The 18,138-nt window shown below is 49.2% G+C and overlaps 1 protein-coding gene across 19 annotated transcripts in view; it reads right to left on the bottom strand.

Moving 5' to 3' along the window:
* DST (dystonin) overlaps window positions 1-18,138 on the bottom strand; it is an 879,552-nt gene that overhangs the window by 808,877 nt on the left and 52,537 nt on the right. For all 19 annotated transcript variants that reach the window (XM_075340287.1, XM_075340288.1, XM_075340270.1 and 16 more), the window contains exon 3: window positions 4,068-4,259. In XM_075340287.1, the coding sequence (XP_075196402.1) occupies window positions 4,068-4,259 (192 nt within the window). The remainder of the gene's footprint in view (window positions 1-4,067; window positions 4,260-18,138) is intronic.

Raw genomic sequence — 18,138 nt, 5'->3', positions numbered from 1 at the left:
ACTGTTGTTTAATAAGAAATATTGGTCTATGTGCCAGTCTACACTGCTGTTTGGTCCTGACCTCCCAAAGGCAATGGTGACATCCAGCCTGTTAAGGCCTCTGCCACACTCACGTGAAAAAAACGTGCGTGTGACGATGTCCGTTTTTGTAGTCCGTGTTCCGTTTTTGGAGTCCATTTTTCCTCTCCGTGTAGTGTCCGTGTGCATTATGTGTGTCCTACGTGTTTCCGTAATACGTCAGTGTCTGTTCCGTATGCTTTCCGTATCTTGTCCGTTTTCACATCTTCATCAAATGAAGTTAATGATTATTTGTTGGGAATAATGACACATAGGTGGATTTGATTAGCACATTCTTATAATTATCCACAATTAATTAACCTGCTGGTCTTTTTACTTGGATATCCAATGTGTTGGGATATATACTACAACCATGCCATTATCCAAGGAGGCCTTAGGATTTTTATGTTGGATTTTGTAGGGTACCTTGGCCACCTGCAAGTATTTAAAATTGTAACAAACTTGATTTGAGCCACACAGACACAGACCGCACGGATAGCACACGGACATCATCCGTATCATGTACGTGACAACACGGACCCATAGGATGTAATGGGTCCGTGAGTACGTGATCCCGGAGCAACACGGACATGTTAGCGCTTTTTCTAAATGGACACACGTATGCACGGAACATACACACGCTCCGTGCAAAAATACTGACGTGCGGCTTTTAACATGAAAATTAATGATTCAACGTAAGCACGTGTCTCCGGTACGTGCAAAAAATGGCAAACACGGACCGGAGGCACGGATGTGTGACGGAGGCCTAAGAGGTATGACCTGCACCACACAAGTCCATGCTAGGACCATGGTTTTCTTCTAGCGTGTTTAGTGTCTGTAGTAAAGCCCTCGCCCACGACTACCTCCCCACGCCACCCTATAGTGCCATAGCTGTTATATTTTCCATTCACATAGCCGTATGAGGACTCATTATTTGCAGGATGAATTAGTTTTCAATGAGGCCATTCATGTCAGCATACAATGTACTGGAAAACAGGAACAAATTCCAAAAATTGGAAAATTGGGTAAAAAAAAAACCAAAACGCTAATCTGATATTTTCTTTTATGGTCTTCATTGAGAGGTAAAAATAACCTGGCAATATAATTCTCCAGGTCATTACTATTACATGCATACCAAACTTGTAACATTTTTTACATTTTTTTTAACTTGTGAAAAATAATCAGAATTCAGTAACTCCAAAAATTATTTGGTTTGTGATGCCATTGTCTGAAATCCGTAAGGTTTTCATTTTTATATGAATGGAGCTGTGTGAGAGTTTTTTTTTATTGAGTTGAAACAACACCCAAAAAATGTGATTCTGATGTTTAGAAATTTTTTTACTATTTTTCAGTCTGATCGCTTGTTCAGTATACTACAAAGACCACAGTATTTTAGTATTTTGAAGAAAAATCATACCCTCCCATGAAGTCCCGCCGCAGTGTAGACTTCAAAGGAGTACCATAATAGCAGACGGCCAGCTGCCATGGTAAAACATTTCATTATGAGAAGGGGCGATAAGTGCGTGGAATGGTACACTTCCAAACTGAACACTTTACACGCCACTGTCAGTGATTGACTGTGGCATTTAAGGGGTTAGCAGCAAAGAGTGCAGTTCAGCTCTACTGCATACTGATAGCATCAGATGAATGTTGTATAACACAGCCAGTAGCTGCGAGGTGTGAGCCAGGCTCAGCTCCTGAACCCACATTATAAATGGGGACCCAACATGGGACGTAGCTGCACATCCAATGGCGGGATAAGGTTTACAATGTTTTATAAACTCAAATTACACTGCAAGAACAGTTATCCTATATATGGGTCCACTGTAGTGTTCAATAGCTCCTGATAGCTAAATGACAGCTTTTTTTCCTGCCAGGTTTGGCTGATAGGAGAGCAGAGCTGTCCTCATATGATGCTGCCCTTTTCCAGGAATCATTTTTGGGTCTATGAACTTGTCTTCACTGAAAATAATAAGTTCAGCAATCACTCAGCTTCTACTGCTCTAGTGATGTCTCTCCATCGCTGCTTTAAGTTTTGTTGACAGATTGCAGTAATGACATATATAAAACCTCTTCACGACACATAACGTACTGAGTACGTCATGGATCATGTCAGGTTAATCCCTACCTGCTGCCGCGGGCAGTCAGCAGCGATCGCTGAACATGTCAGCTGATTTGAACAGCTGAAATGTGCAGCTATCAGGCACAAGTGGATTCACTACCCACTCTTGCCTGTTAACCCCTTAGATTGTGCTGTGAAAATGTCACAGCGCGATGTAACTGCGGGCCACGGTAAGCATTCACTTACCCGGCACCATCGGAAGTCACGTGATGTGATCACGTGGATCTGATGGTTGCCATGGTAGCACAGGGTCATGTGATAACTCCTGTAGCTTTCATTAGTCAGTTCCTCCTACAGTCGGCAGAGGGCCATGTGTGAGAGGAGAGCTGCTTTTGTGCAGATCAGAACAAAATAAATGGAAAAACGGAAAATCGCCCGGGGTGAAGGGGTTACATACATATGACCACTGCAGTCAATCACTTACTGTAGTTCAGCGGCTCATGGTGTTAATATCAGCATTACCACTGAGCTTAGTGATTGGCTGCATGCAATGTACTGCAAACTGCAGTATGATGCAGTTAGCTTGTCAACAAAACTATACTTGGGAGGAAAAGGTATTCCTGGACAGGAAAGGGTGAATAACTGCTGATTTTGTTTATTTTAAACAATTGCAAGCCAATGGACATTAAAAAAAATAATTAAATATTCCTATTTTAAAGCAGCACTCCAGCAAAGGAAAAAGGATGGGGGTGGTTGCAGCACTAGAGTTGTGCTTTAAACCAAAGTTCACTGCCCCATTTCATATATTTACCCACCTGAGTTTTCACCCTTTTTGGCTTCGCTCTGGTCCTGTGGTGCCAAATTATGCCTGTAACTTTTGACTGGTTGGAAGTCAGAAGTTGTCACAAGTGCTCAGTACAAGTCTATGAGAGCCAGAATGATGCTTTCATAGACTTGTATTGAGTTAAGATCTCCGGCAAGCTCCATGACACACTGGAGCAAATGACAGGTCACAAATCGCTGGAGACCGACGGGAGCGGCAGTGATAGAAGATGAAGACGGCAGCAGGTGAGTATAAGACGGGGCAGGGAACTTACATTTAAAGCGCCACTCCAGCAGTGAAATAAAAAAAAAAAAAAAAAGCTGGAGTAGTGCTTTAAACAATAAGAGTATGTTTTCTGTTTTCCTGCCTCTATCACTAGGTGAAGTTACAGCACATTGTTCTATACAGCTCCCATTGATTGTAGTGGTAGCATATGTAGCCACAATATGACAGTGTGGGGGAAACATCAGACGTGCAGTGCTGTGGCCCCTGAGCAGTGGCCCCTGTGCTGTGGCCCGTAAGCTGTGGATGCTTAGTTGTGGTCCCTAAGCTGTGGCCGCTGAGCTGTGACCACTGAGCTGTGGCCCCTGAGCTGTGGCGCCTGTGCTGTGGCCGCTGAGCTGTGGTCCCTGTGCTGTGGTCCCTGAGCTGTGGTCCCTGAGCTATGGTCCCTGAGCCGTGGTTCTACAAAAGGTACTCCACTGATGCTACACACAGATACAGTTCTTAATTAGTCTGGGAGAACCCAAATGTTCCCATGAATGTATTATTAGCATTTTTCCTGATTTCGTACATGTTAAACTTCACAGTATATTCTAAATAACGGTATCTTTCCTTCCATCTCTATGGGATCTTTTCTCTAATAGACTGTAGTCTTTCCACCTAACAAGGCTGCACCCGCCCAGGAGTGCTGACCTTACTATTCTTGTATTTCATGTCACATTAGAGAACGCACATTGTAGAGAAGATGTCTGCAGTGCGACAGTGATAAATCCTTCACACTACCTGCAACTATAGCCGTCATGATCTGGGACCATCCTGGCTAAGCGTGCCAGGCAATTAAGCCGCCCGTATGATATGGGCACGATCTTGTGTTTTTGCATTAAATGATGCCCTAATACATACCGGTTTTCGAGTGGGAGTTACTTGCACAGATTGATAAAATTCTGGCTGAACCCGGCTGCTTCTCTTGATCTTTCTTTTTCTCAGAGGTGAAGATGTATCATGGTCAGTCTGGTGGATTTCATCCAAGGGCTTTGTCTCTTCGACACGGGCTCGGGCGTACCTTCGCAAGTGGCGGGGGCTTGGCCTGAATCCCTGGTAGAAAATAGGAAGTCGTGATTATATTGTTAGAATAGTGAAAGAGAATCTATTTACAGGTAACTGGAAACTCGCAGTACAGAGTGAATGCACACCCAGGTTAAAGGTATGCAAACATCAAGCAGATTTTCATAGTTTATCATGTTAATGAACTGCTCTGTCCCTTTATTTACAAAGTCCTCACTAAAGGTACCGTCACACATAACGAGATCGCTAGCGAGATCGCAGCTGAGTCACGGTTTCCGTGACGTAGTAGCGATCCCGTTAGCGATCTCGTTATGTGTGACATCTACCAGCGATTAGGCCCCTGCTGTGAGATCTCTAGTCGTTGCAGAATTGTCCAGGCCATTTTCTTCAAAGGCGATGTCCTGCTGGGCAGGACACATCGCTCTGTTTGACACTTTGTGACAGGGTCACAGTGACTGCTGAGATCGTTATACAGGCCGCTACTGCGACCTGTATTGTTCCTGCATCGCTGGTAAGATCTGACTGTGTGACATCTCACCTGCGATCTCCCAGCGACTTAGGGCTGGTTCACACTAAGCGACAGCGACAACGAGGTCACTGTTACGTCACCATTTTCTGTGAAGTAACAGCGACCCTGTAAGTCGCTGTTATGATCGCTGCTTAGCTGTCAAACACAGCAGCCGAAGCAGCGATCATAACCGCGAGAGCAGGGAGCCGCGCACACTGCTTAGCGCTAGCTCCTTGCGCTCCTAGCTACAGTACACATCGGGTTAATTAACCCGATGTGTACTGCAGCTACATGTGCAGAGAGCAGGGAGCCGCGCACACTGCTTAGCGCTGGCTCCTTGCTCTCCTAGCTACAGTACACATCGGGTTAATTAACCCGATGTGTACTGCAGCTACATGTGCAGAGAGCCGGAGCCGGCAGCACAGGCAGCGTGAGAGCTGCGGAGGCTGGTAACTAAGGTAAATATCGGGTAACCACCTTGGTTACCCGATGTTTACCCTGGTTACAGCTTACCGCAGGCTGCCAGATGCCGGCTCCTGCTCCCTGCTCGCTTCATTTCGTCGCTCTCTCGCTGTCACACACAGCGATCTGTGTGTCACAGCGGGAGAGCGCCTTTGAAGAAAACGAACCAGGGCTGTGTGTAACGAGCAGCGATCTCGCAGCAGGGGCCAGATCGTTGCTCAGTGTCACACACAGCGAGATCGCTAATGAGGTCACTGTTGCGTCACCAAAACCGTGCCGTAGCAGCGATTTCGGTAGCGATCTCGCTATGTGTGAAGCACCCCTTACCTGCGATCCCTATCAGGTCGCATCGTTTTCAGGATCGCTGGTAAGTCGTTGTGTGTGACTGGGCCTTTAGCCTCTATTTTATCAGTAGCAAACCCTCTAATAGGGTGCACTAAACCAGGCAATTTTTAATCTCAGTGATTTGTCTCAAGAAAATGCTGTGCTAGTGAGATCAACAGCACGATCAATCACTTAAATGACACTGACACATAATCCCATTAAAATATGGCCCAACACATATATTTTGTACATAGAGAAATTCCCTAATATCCTTCTACATTCGGAATAACCCAGTGGGAACTTTCCAATGATAGAGATACAACTCTTCCTCGCCACCTAGTGACTCAATAAAGTGAGAGCCAAGAGGCTACAAGGACCCAAGGAATGGCACTAACTGCTTCCCTCCTGTAACATCGGACTGACGATCATTAATTATTGTTATGTGTCACTCTATACAAGCTGGATAATGTCTTTATTTGAACAGAATTATTAATAGATTACAAACAAATAAAAGGGCTAAAAAATGGAAACCATGCATAAGAAATATTGGAGTGAATCATGGGTCATACGTGTCTGGTCTTCTTTCTTTAAAATTTTTTATTTATCCACAAACTCGAGCTTGGACAGGTACAACAAAATCAAATAATCTGAAACATATGCCTCAGAACCTGATAGAATGGGCCCACCACAAGCTTAAAGGATGCTTTACACGTTGCTACATCGCTAGCGATTGCTAGCGGTGTCGCGTGCGATAGCACCCGCCCACGTCGGTGGCACGATATGTGGTGATCGCTGCCGTAGCGAACATTCTCGCTACAGCAGTATCACACCCACTGTTGTAATGTAGTGTGAATAATGTCATGCGTCTTTGGATATAATACATAGTGATGGTTAATAGTGTAAGGTATAATATAAGGAATAAGATGTATAGAAATATTATTTAGAATGTTTAGTAAGATGGGTCTGCCCAGCAAATGACTGTAGGGTATGGTTAAAGGCCGCTTTACACGCTGCGATATCGCTAGCATTTGCTGGCGATGTCGAGCGCGATAGCACCCGCCCCCGTCGTACGGATGATATGTGGTGATCGCTGCCGTAGCGAACATTATCGCTACGGCAGCGTCACACGCACATACCTTGTCAGCGACGTCGCTGTGACCACCGAACAATCCCTCCAACGTAACATCCCGCCCACCTCCTTCCTTCCGCATTGCCGGTGGAGGCAGGTAAGGAGATGTTTGTCGTTTCCTGCGGTGTCACACATAGCGATGTGTGATGCCGCAGGAACGACAAACAACATCGTAACGGCAGCAGCAACGATATTAAGGAAATGAGCAATGTGTCAACGAGTAACGATTTTTCACGTTTTTTGTGCTCGTTGATCGTCGCTCATTGGTGTCACACGCTGCGATGTCGGTAACGGCGCCGGATGTGCGTCACTAACGGCGTGACCCCGACGATATATCGTTACCGATATTGCAGCATGTAAAGCACCCTTAAGTCTAGAACTATGTTTTAATAGAACTATAATGGATATAGTCTGTGAAAAAAGGAAAGAAAAAGAAGTAAAAGAAAAAAGGAAAAAGAAAAGAAGAACACAAACATGCATACCGGACACAACCAGGGTCGACACAGGGGGAGAATCTAGGGAAAGCCAAGGGAAAAGGGGGAGTAACTCCGCCCCTGAGGGCACAGGCCTTGTGTTTGTGTGAGCTTTGCTTATGTAACGTGTGTACTGTAATTGTGTGATATGTGCCTTGTGATTGTGTGAGCTTTGCTTATGTGATGGGTGCGCTGTGCTTGTGTGATTTGTGCCTTGTGATTGTGTGAGCTTTGCTTATGTGATGTGTGCGCTGTGCTTGTGTGATATGTGCCTTGTGATTGTGTGAGTTTTGCTTATGTGATGTGTGCGCTGTGCTTGTGTGATATGTGCCTTGTGATTGTGTGAGTTTTGCTTATGTGATGTGTGCGCTGTGCTTGTGTGATGTATGCCTTGTGATTGTGTGAGTTTTGCTTATGTGATGTGTGCGCTGTGCTTGTGTGATATGTGCCTTGTGATTGTGTGAGTTTTGCTTATGTGATGTGTGTGCTGTGCTTGTGTGATGTATGCCTTGTGATTGTGTGAGTTTTGCTTATGTGATGTGTGCGCTGTGCTTGTGTGATATGTGCCTTGTGATTGTGTGAGCTTTGCTTATGTGATGTGTGCGCTGTGCTTGTGTGATGTGTACCTTGTGATTGTGTGAGTTTTGCTTATGTGATGTGTGCGCTGTGCTTGTGTGATATGTGCCTTGTGATTGTGTGAGCTTTGCTTATGTGATGTGTGCGCTGTGCTTGTATGATGTGTGCCTTGTGATTGTGTGAGTTTTGCTTATGTGATGTGTGCGCTGTGCTTTTGTGATGTGTGCCTTGTGATTGAGAGTTTTGCTTATGTGATGTGTGCGCTGTGCTTGTGTGATTTGTGCCTTGTGCATGTTTGAATTTGCTTATGTGATGCGTACATGCTTGTGTGATAAGTCTTCTGGGTTTTGTGTAGTGTGTGCACTGTGTGGCTGTGACTTGAGTGTTGATGTTGTGTAACTTGTGCGCAATGCGTCTGTAGCTGTTGGACACTGTGATTGTGCGACGTATGTGCTGTGCTCATGCGATGTATACGCTGTGCTTATGTGATGCTTGCCCTGTGAAATGGTGATGTGTGCATTGTGATGAGTGCATTGTGCTTGTGTGACGTGCGCTGTTCTTGTGTCATGAGTACATTCTTATTGTGTGATATGTGCACGGAGAATGTGTGATGTGTGTGCTGTGCTTATGTGACGTGTGCTTTGTGCTTGTGTAATGTCTGTACTGTGCTTGTGTGATAGAGTGGTCTGTGCTTGGTGTGGCATGTAACCTGTGTTTCTGCGATTAGTTATGGGATAAATATGAAATGCAACGTTTTGCAGGAATCTCTGGTAGTAAAATGCAGCCTATGAGTTTGAAGGGTTTATATTGCAGGTTTGCAATATTGGGCTAGGGCTACATGGCAGCTTTAGCTGTGAAACACTTGGTTGTATTGCAATTGGCAACTTCCCATGACCACAACAAACAATTGGGGAAAAAAATAGGAGCCAATCACCAGGATTTTCGCATATAACCTAAATCCAGTGCTGTACTGGCGCTATCAGGCTGATTCTCTACATACAGTGCTGTACTGGCGCTATCAGGCTGATTCTCTACATACAGTGCTGTACTGGCGCTATCAGGCTGATTCTCTACATACAGTGCTGTACTGGCACTATCAGGCTGATTCTCTACATACAGTGCTATACTGGCGCTATCAGGCTGATTCTCTACATACAGTGCTGTACTGGCACTATCAGGCTGATTCTCTACATACAGTGCTATACTGGCACTGTCAGGCTGATTCTCTACATACAGTGCTATACTGGCACTATCAGGCTGATTCTATACATACCTGTAGTGGTCAGCTCAGATGTTTAGGTTTTGAAATCCAAGAAAGTGAAGTTTATAAAATTAGCTGCTTGTTGAGTGACAGCAGCAAAGGAGCAGATAATGTATTCATAGTTATCCCCTCCCCCTGTTAGCCTTAGCATAAGGATTATAGAAATGATTCACTTTGTCTGTTGCAGGACCTGTGTGAGGTCATACCCATGTGACCTGGTATCCAGGTTTGGTGGCTGAGGCCCCGCCCCTTCTGGTCATATGGGTATCACCTCACAGACGTCCTTCAATAGACAAAGTGAATTGTTTGTATAATGCTTATGCTAATTCTAACATGGGGAGGGGATAACTATGAATATATTATCTGATCTTCAGCTGCTGTCACTCAAGCAGCTGTTCATTTTATAAACTTTACTTTTTTGGATTTCAAAACCTATATGTCGCAGGCGGAGGAGGGGACGCTGCGCTCACCCACTACTCGGGTCCGGCTACTGCTGCTGCTCGGTGGTGGCTCGAGCGGTGGGCCGGATCCCAGGGACTCGAACGGCGTTCCTCGCCCGTGAGTGAAAGGGGGTGGTTTGGTTTAGGGATATTGTCTGTGACGCCACCCACGGTTGTGGTGAGATTGTGACACCACCGCTGCTCTGGACGGGGATCCCGGGAGCAATGACGGGGAGCAGCTTAGATGTTGTTTTCTCCCCTCCGTGGGTAGGGGGTTGGTTGTCCCGGGGCCCGGTGAGGGGTAGGGATGGATGGCAGGCGGGTTACGGGGCCTGGTGAGGTGCAGGGTCGCGGGGGCAGCGCTGTGCCGCAGGGCACGGTGGCACTCACTCAGCCAATGACGAATGCAAAGTCTCCGGTAAAACAAACGGCTGGATGGACGGGTCCCACAGACGGCTGCGGTGTTTCTCCTCCCGGCAGGTTGATGGTGACTGCCTTTCCCTGCACCTGTGTAGTGTATATAATTCCAATGGGTTCCCACCGGTAACCCGCTCCCCAGCTTGGATGGGTGCTGAAGGAGCCCCTTTTGCCCGCAGGCTCTGGCCCTGGGAACTGTAGCCTTGGCGGTGACTGTGTTTCCCTTTACGGTTTGAGCTGTCGCCTTCAATCGGGTCTTGACTGCTGGGAAACCCCGGAGGTTCCCTTCGCTAACGGATTTGATCGGTTTTACGGCGACTCCTAGCCTGGTCGGGGTCCGTAAGCCCTGCCGAATGGTGCTGGCTTCTCTTTGCTCTCCGATCCGGTACCGCCGGGCCACCGCATGTCCACGGTCCTTACGGTTCGCTCCAATCGGCCTCTCCTGCAGACGGTCACCACCGTCTGCCAACCTTGCTGTTTGTGCCCGGGCCACACACCCGGACACGGTCAGTCTCCTCTACTGCCACTTCACTTCCTCCTCCTCAACTCCTCTCCAAAACTAATCTGACTCCTTTTCCCGCCTCCAGGACTGTGAACTCCTCGGTGGGCGGGACCAACCGCCTGGCCCACCCCCTGGTATGGACATCAGCCCCTGGAGGAAGGCAACAAGGATTTTGTGTTTGGCTTCGGTGTGCCTGACCGGGGTGTGGGGTGTGTTGGTGTTGTTCTGTGACGACCTGGCTTGTCCAGGGCGCCACATTTACATCTGAGCTGACCACTACAGGCATGTAAAAAATCAGCCTGATAGTGCCAGTATAGCACTGGCTTTAGGTCATATGCGAACATCCTGCTGATTGGTTCCCTTTAAATGAGTGATGTAACTGATGTGTAGTCTCAGCCTAGGCTCTCATTCAGGCATCCATTTTTCATGTATGAGTTCTCCACTTGTTTATCATGGATAGAACTTGTAACTAATATTGTCTATATGGCTGTTCAACCATCCATTTTTTTTCTTGGACCAACTAGCCCACGCAACATTGCGGAGATGAGTCCAATCAGTCCAATGAGTGTTGGATCAAAATTAAAAATACAAATCTATGTGAAAATAATTGGATAACATTTAGATGCAGTCTAATACCGGTTCTTTTTTCAGTGGCCGCTAGATAGAAGGTAGAGAAACTTTCTTTTTTTCTCATCTGAGAAAAATTGATGAAGCTTGGACCAAACTCGAATAAAACTCAGATGACAACTGATGATGAAAATCTGGTGAATTTCTGAACAAGAACACGTTTTTGTTTGAGAAAATAACAGCTGTCTGAATGAGCCTTAAAGGGTTATTACCATCTCCAAGATCCTATCCCAATATGTAGTAGGTATAATAATATAATATTAGCAAATACCTTCAATTAGAAATGTAGTATAGTTCTTCTGATATAGCCATGTCTCTTACCTCATGTGCAGGGCATTGCGGCTTAGGTATCTATGGTTACATCCACTCATATAGTGATAGTTAGTAAGTTGCTTGTGTTCGTTACCATAGACACCTAAGCTGCAATGTCCTGCACATGAGGTAAGAGACATGGCTATATCAGGAGAACAATACCACATTTCTAATTAGAGGTGTTTGCTATTAATATTATTATTATTATTAATATTATTACACCTACTACATAATGGGATAGGATCTTTGAGATGGGAATATCCCTTTAAGGCCAATTTACACAGTCATGTTATGGCCCGAGATATACACTGTAGATGAGTAGACTGGGGATTTCAGCATGAGCAGCTTGGAACAGAAGATGTGATGAGGTTGGAAGAGTGACAGTAAGGCCGGGGCCACACAGGGACTAATGCGATCCTCGCATGACACTCGGCTCCCGCTGTCAGCACAGCAGGAGCCTAGTGTCATGCGAGTGTCACTGCGACTGGGGGGCGCGCCGCCACTGAGGAGGGGCGGGCCAGCGCTGAGTAGGGGCAGGCTGGCACGGAGTAGGAGAGAGAGGGATTTCTCTCCCTCTCTCCTCCGTTGCTGGCTATTGCCATTCTCGCCCTGCACTCGCGGTACACCAGTGCGATCTTTCTCTCGCCCCATGGACTTGAATGGGTGCAAGAGAAAGAGTCTCGTATTACAATCACAGCATGCTGCGATTGTTTTCTCGTTCTGATTGGGGCCGAGAAAATAATCGCTCAGGTGTGCTGACACAGGCTAATATTGGTCCGAGTGGAATGCGATGTTTTATCGCATTCCACTCAGTCCGATTTTCATGCTGTGTGTCTTAGGCCTAAGGAGCGATGAAGCGATGAGGCGAATATAAGGATTTTTTTTATACATATTACACTTTTTATGCTCTAGGTTCTGGTAAGACCCCAGAGCATAATAAGGGACAATCAATTCACCGAGATAACTTCTCCAGGAATGGAATTTCTGGGCCAATTCCATGCAAACAGGCAAATTAGAATTTTGCCTGATCCATTCATCTCCAATATTCATGATGTCTAAAATAAACACTCTGATAATGAAGAACTTGTCTGATCACATCTTTGTGTCTACAGCCTCTTAACATCAGCACAATATTTTCTTTCCATAAAGCAGTGCGGCCTAACTATGTGTCACGCTCCCAGTGTCCCGGCACCGCTCCACAACCACTGATCTGGTCTCGGTGTCACGGCACCACTCCGTACCCTCTGACCCGGTCTCGGTGACACGGCACCACTCCGTACCCACTGATCCGGTATCGGTGTCTCGGCACCGCTCCGTACCCACTGATCCGGTCTCGGTGTCCCGACACCGCTCCGTACCCACTGATCCAGTCTATGTGTCACGGCGCCGCTCCGTACCCACTGATCCGGTCCACGTAATGACCAATCGCAGCCGCTGCTCCCGCTCCTGCTCCCCCGCGTTCCCCGTGCTCCCTGCTCGGCAGTCCCTCCGGCTTACTGCGACTCGGGACTTTGCCCCCGGTTCCTCTGCGCCCTGTCCCCGGCCTCCTGTGCTTTGCCTCTGGCTCCCGGGCTTCACGCATGCGCGTTAGGGCGTGGGCACGCTCAGTCACCTTGTCTTATAGGGCCAGCATCCCTGGAACAGGATGTGGCTGATTGCAGATGCAGGGTATAATAGACTTCCTGTTACTTACGGGCAGTGCTTGTTCAACAAGTTCTCTCAGCTAGTATCTTATGATAGTGGTCAAGCCCTTTGTGTTCGGTCATTAACCCTTTCTCTGTCCTCAGAACCTGACGCCCGGTTTGCCTCAGCTGGTCCCTGACTCGCCCACCCCAGGGCTATGGGACACCCGGTGCCGGGCCGGACTAGTCCGGTGGTAGTCAGTGGTGGCTGGGCCCGGCTCCGTGGCCCTGGTGGGTGTCAGTTGAATGTGTGGCTTGGTTGTTAAAGGGTGTTCGTGACGCCACCTGTGGTATGCGGCTATTAAGCCGCCGCTGCTGTGTGAGGCCTCCGGGATGATGTTATGGCAGCAGTGTTGGTACTGCTCCCCACAGGTGGAGCAATGCCCGGGGCACAGTTGGTGCTTGTAAGTGTCTATGTAGGTGGAATAACAGAGACGAGTCCAAGGTGCAGTTCCAGTTCTTTTACTCACTGTTTCTGTCACACTTGCAAGGACCCTCAGACTGCTGGGACCACTGTCAGGGACCTCCGCCTTCTGGGTGATTCCGAGCGTGAAATCCGGTTCCCTCTCTTTAGTGTCCCTTTTTCCGCTGACTTCACTAGCCTTGCCTTAGGTAGATGGACTTGGCTTGGCCTCCATTACAGCCTCCAGGCTGGGGGGTCACCTGTCGGCTGATTTCCCCTTTTCTGAAGATCTGCTCTGGGTTCTGGCCCTGGGAGCTTGCAATTCCCTGGGCCTCGGTTTTTACTGTCTGGAGACTGTCTTTTCACTCCTTCAGTGTCTAGGGACCGTCCCCCTGTCGCAGCTAGTCGCTCCACCGATGTCGCTGTGGAACGGGCCACCGCCGCCTGCAGCTACCCGTAGCGCCTCTGGGCCCTCGGCAGCGGTACCCAACAAGGACTGCTCGTGGCACCTTACAGGACTACCCGTGGCCCTGCGACTCCTTCTTCTCTTCTCGTCCTACATGCTCACTCCTCACTCTCCCACTCCCTGAGCAAACTGACTAAACTTCACCTTCCTGTCTCTGTCTGCTCTCTGGTGGCTCCTCCCACCTCCCCAGTTGCTAAGCTACCACCCTATGGGAGCAGGGATAGGTCTTACAGCCCCTCTCAGCATGCAGCATGGGAGGGTTGCCTGCCACTTTCCCTGGTCCTGTGTGTCCCTAGCAATGGGTGTAGTGTGAATTTACCATGGGACCGGAGTTCACTCTCTTCCTCTCCCAGAATGGGGCATCACACCGCAGATGGGGTGCAATGACCTGTGGCGACGGAAGCCTCAGGGGCGCCACACTCCCCCACAGCAAATCCCAGCACGTCCTCGGGCTGAAAAACAACAAAAACATATGGAGAACTGCAAAACATTTTTGGTATGCAATAACATAAACTGTAAAACACTTCTTCCCTTTATGGGAGGCACATATCATGAACGTTGCAAACTTCTTATAAAGAAACTATGTGTGCACTTCCAGTCCATTGCACGGTTCAGGCACATCCCCCATAATTCTGGTAGGGGGCACAACGGGTGCAACTAATTACATTTTTGGCTACTACAAGTCCAGTAGCCCGTCAGTTCGTTTCAAACAAACAAAGTAACATCTTCGACCAGCCATTAAGTCCAATGGCCTGGTTGCATCAGACAGATCAACAACATACCAGCCATTAAGTCCAATGGCCTGGTAGGACATAAAACACATACACCACACACCAGCCACTAAGTCCAGTGGCCTGGTATGACATGACACCTAAACATTCACCGGGGCCCACATTCCAGTTCAGTGGCCCGGTAGCACATAACATGGGGGGTGACGTCTTCAAAAAGAATCAGGGGCAGTACAGCAGGAAAGGGTGTCATCTTCGAAAAGAATAAGGGGCATACAGGGGCTATATACAGTTCAGCATCTCTTCATCTTTACTCTTCATTGCGGGGGTCCTTCTTTGGCCGTGCACCTTGCATCAAACAAGCCATGGAGATCCGGGTCTGTGTCTCCTGCGTGGCTGTTGCAGGCCCGCGGCTCAGTTCTGCGGCTTGGGCCTGCGTTGGGGTAGTGCTGCGGCTGCTGCTGACAGGGGAGACGCTACACGCTGGCATAGTGCGGCGCCACTCCGGTTCCCCCGAGGCCGTCTCCTCCCGGGCCTCCCGCTCCTGCTGGTACTCCTGCACCAATCTCCGGCAGGTCAGCTCGTTTGGCAGTGCGGTTTCCTTGGGGCGCAGGGGCTTTTGCAGTCCTCTACTCTCTATGGGCGCTGCGTCCCAGTGCACTCCCGGGGATGTCGCTCCCAGGAGACTCACAGGGGGACTCGGTAGGGGGCCCACTAGCTGGTCGGGGTCCACCCCTCCCCAGGCTCCGTCTGCGGGGGTTTCGGGCAGGCCTCCGGTGCCCCACCGGGCATCAGCGGGGCTGGCGGAGAAGGCCTGCGGGACAGTAGAGGGACAGGGCGGTGGCGCTTGGTGGGTCAGTGGGTCCGGACGGGTCGGGGCTTCACATTGCTCACCCAGTCGCTGCTCCGCGGCCTCCATCCTGTGGCCCACACTCTCCGGCACCATCGGTGTTTCACTCCGCCGGTCCACCTCTGCTTGCAGGTTACGCAGTCTCCGAGCCAGGATTCGCATTTCCTCCCGGAGCAGGTCCAGCTCGGGATCCATCTTCCCGATCTCAGGTGTACACTCCTGCAGCCTCTCTGCCATGCTGCCGACCTGGGAAACGCTTGCTGGATCACTGCTCGGGTGCTCGACCACGCCACTCGGCTTCTCCCTTTTCCTTCTCGGCGGCGGGGCCGGAGGCTGTACTTGCAACTGGCGCCAGACTGGCGCCCAGCCCATCACGGCCGGCACCGCTCCGCTTAGTATCAGGTACATTTTCTTTGTCTGCTGGTCGGGCGTTCAGGCTCTCTTCTGCCAGCTTATTTAGTCGCCACTTCTTCCTCCGTTTTTCTATGGCGGGCACCGCTTCGCGCGCTTTTCTTGGACAAGGGGGCGGGGCTTCTCTTCGCGCCCTTTCTTCTTGCACGCCCCCCTTCTTCCCGCTTTCAGCAGCGCTAATGGCGGCGGTTTCTCGACAAAGTACACAGTTCTTCAGGCGCACAGTACCCGGTTAGACCGGGCACGAAATCCTGTTCGTGACGCCAAAAGTTGACTCGCCCACCCCAGGGCTATGGGACACCCGGTGCCGGGCCGGACTAGTCCGGTGGTAGTCAGTGGTGGCTGGGCCCGGCTCCGTGGCCCTGGTGGGTGTCAGTTGAATGTGTGGCTTGGTTGTTAAAGGGTGTTCGTGACGCCACCTGTGGTATGCGGCTATTAAGCCGCCGCTGCTGTGTGAGGCCTCCGGGATGATGTTATGGCAGCAGTGTTGGTACTGCTCCCCACAGGTGGAGCAATGCCCGGGGCACAGTTGGTGCTTGTAAGTGTCTATGTAGGTGGAATAACAGAGACGAGTCCAAGGTGCAGTTCCAGTTCTTTTACTCACTGTTTCTGTCACACTTGCAAGGACCCTCAGACTGCTGGGACCACTGTCAGGGACCTCCGCCTTCTGGGTGATTCCGAGCGTGAAATCCGGTTCCCTCTCTTTAGTGTCCCTTTTTCCGCTGACTTCACTAGCCTTGCCTTAGGTAGATGGACTTGGCTTGGCCTCCATTACAGCCTCCAGGCTGGGGGGTCACCTGTCGGCTGATTTCCCCTTTTCTGAAGATCTGCTCTGGGTTCTGGCCCTGGGAGCTTGCAATTCCCTGGGCCTCGGTTTTTACTGTCTGGAGACTGTCTTTTCACTCCTTCAGTGTCTAGGGACCGTCCCCCTGTCGCAGCTAGTCGCTCCACCGATGTCGCTGTGGAACGGGCCACCGCCGCCTGCAGCTACCCGTAGCGCCTCTGGGCCCTCGGCAGCGGTACCCAACAAGGACTGCTCGTGGCACCTTACAGGCCCTGCGACTCCTTCTTCTCTTCTCGTCCTACATGCTCACTCCTCACTCTCCCACTCCCTGAGCAAACTGACTAAACTTCACCTTCCTGTCTCTGTCTGCTCTCTGGTGGCTCCTCCCACCTCCCCAGTTGCTAAGCTACCACCCTATGGGAGCAGGGATAGGTCTTACAGCCCCTCTCAGCATGCAGCATGGGAGGGTTGCCTGCCACTTTCCCTGGTCCTGTGTGTCCCTAGCAATGGGTGTAGTGTGAATTTACCATGGGACCGGAGTTCACTCTCTTCCTCTCCCAGAATGGGGCATCACACCGCAGATGGGGTGCAATGACCTGTGGCGACGGAAGCCTCAGGGGCGCCACATCCCGCTCCCTGGAGATTCCCTGGGGTCCATTTGCAGTGGATCTCTCCATCGCCCCCCTGCTTCACTTCGCCACCGGTTCTGGATTCCATCTGAAGTCTCCAGTCCGCCCTCGTCACCATTGTGTGTTCCGGCCACTGTGCATCTAGGCTGGGGTGGTCGCCAGACAGTCCCTGTATAGGGGTTCGCTCCTGTTGGCCTCCCTGGGGGAATCCGGTGCACGGCCCAGTGGCTCCACTCCTGGACTGATACGTAACACTATGTAATTATCTTTATATTAACTGATGACATTGACGTTCTTCTTGCATATTTCTTAAATGTAATGTATGTTGCTTAATACTTCAAGAATATGGTACAAATAATTTCCCATGGCAATAGCATGCCTGGGAACGTGACAATGACCCACATTCTAATGACATTGGCGGAGAATGAGGAAGTAGATCAATTGTAGTAAATCTAGAAGATATGGCGTGGTAATCCTACATACCATTACATTGCACTTTATGATCTACCCGATGGGGTTATCTATACAGATAAGTGTGAAATGCACATTATAAACATCAACATCCATTACTTGTATGATATAGAACTGTCAACAAGGTACAAAAAAAGCAATGTAATAAGTGCAGAAACCCTACCAGACTACAGCACTATGATGTGCAAAACAGAACGAGAGCTTCGCTAACGCATAATACATAAACATCATGAATTCTAGAGAAACAATCCTCTACAAATCATTTACCTGTTATCCATTGCCCAGAGCATTCAGGTAAAAAAAAAAACCCCTAACATTGACTTGCAAGGGTGTCAATAACTTGTCTCCTCCATCAGGGCGAATGTCAGCAGCCGGCCAACCTGGGCAATAACCGGATCCACTATGCCCGGATCTCACTTGACCCAGATTTCCAATTGCGACATCCACCATACAT

The sequence above is a fragment of the Anomaloglossus baeobatrachus genome, chromosome 3, assembly GCF_048569485.1.
Source record: "Anomaloglossus baeobatrachus isolate aAnoBae1 chromosome 3, aAnoBae1.hap1, whole genome shotgun sequence".
NCBI lineage: Eukaryota > Metazoa > Chordata > Amphibia > Anura > Aromobatidae > Anomaloglossus > Anomaloglossus baeobatrachus.
The sequence above is the reverse complement of the archived record's forward strand: the minus strand, read 5'-3'. Positions and strand labels throughout refer to the sequence as shown.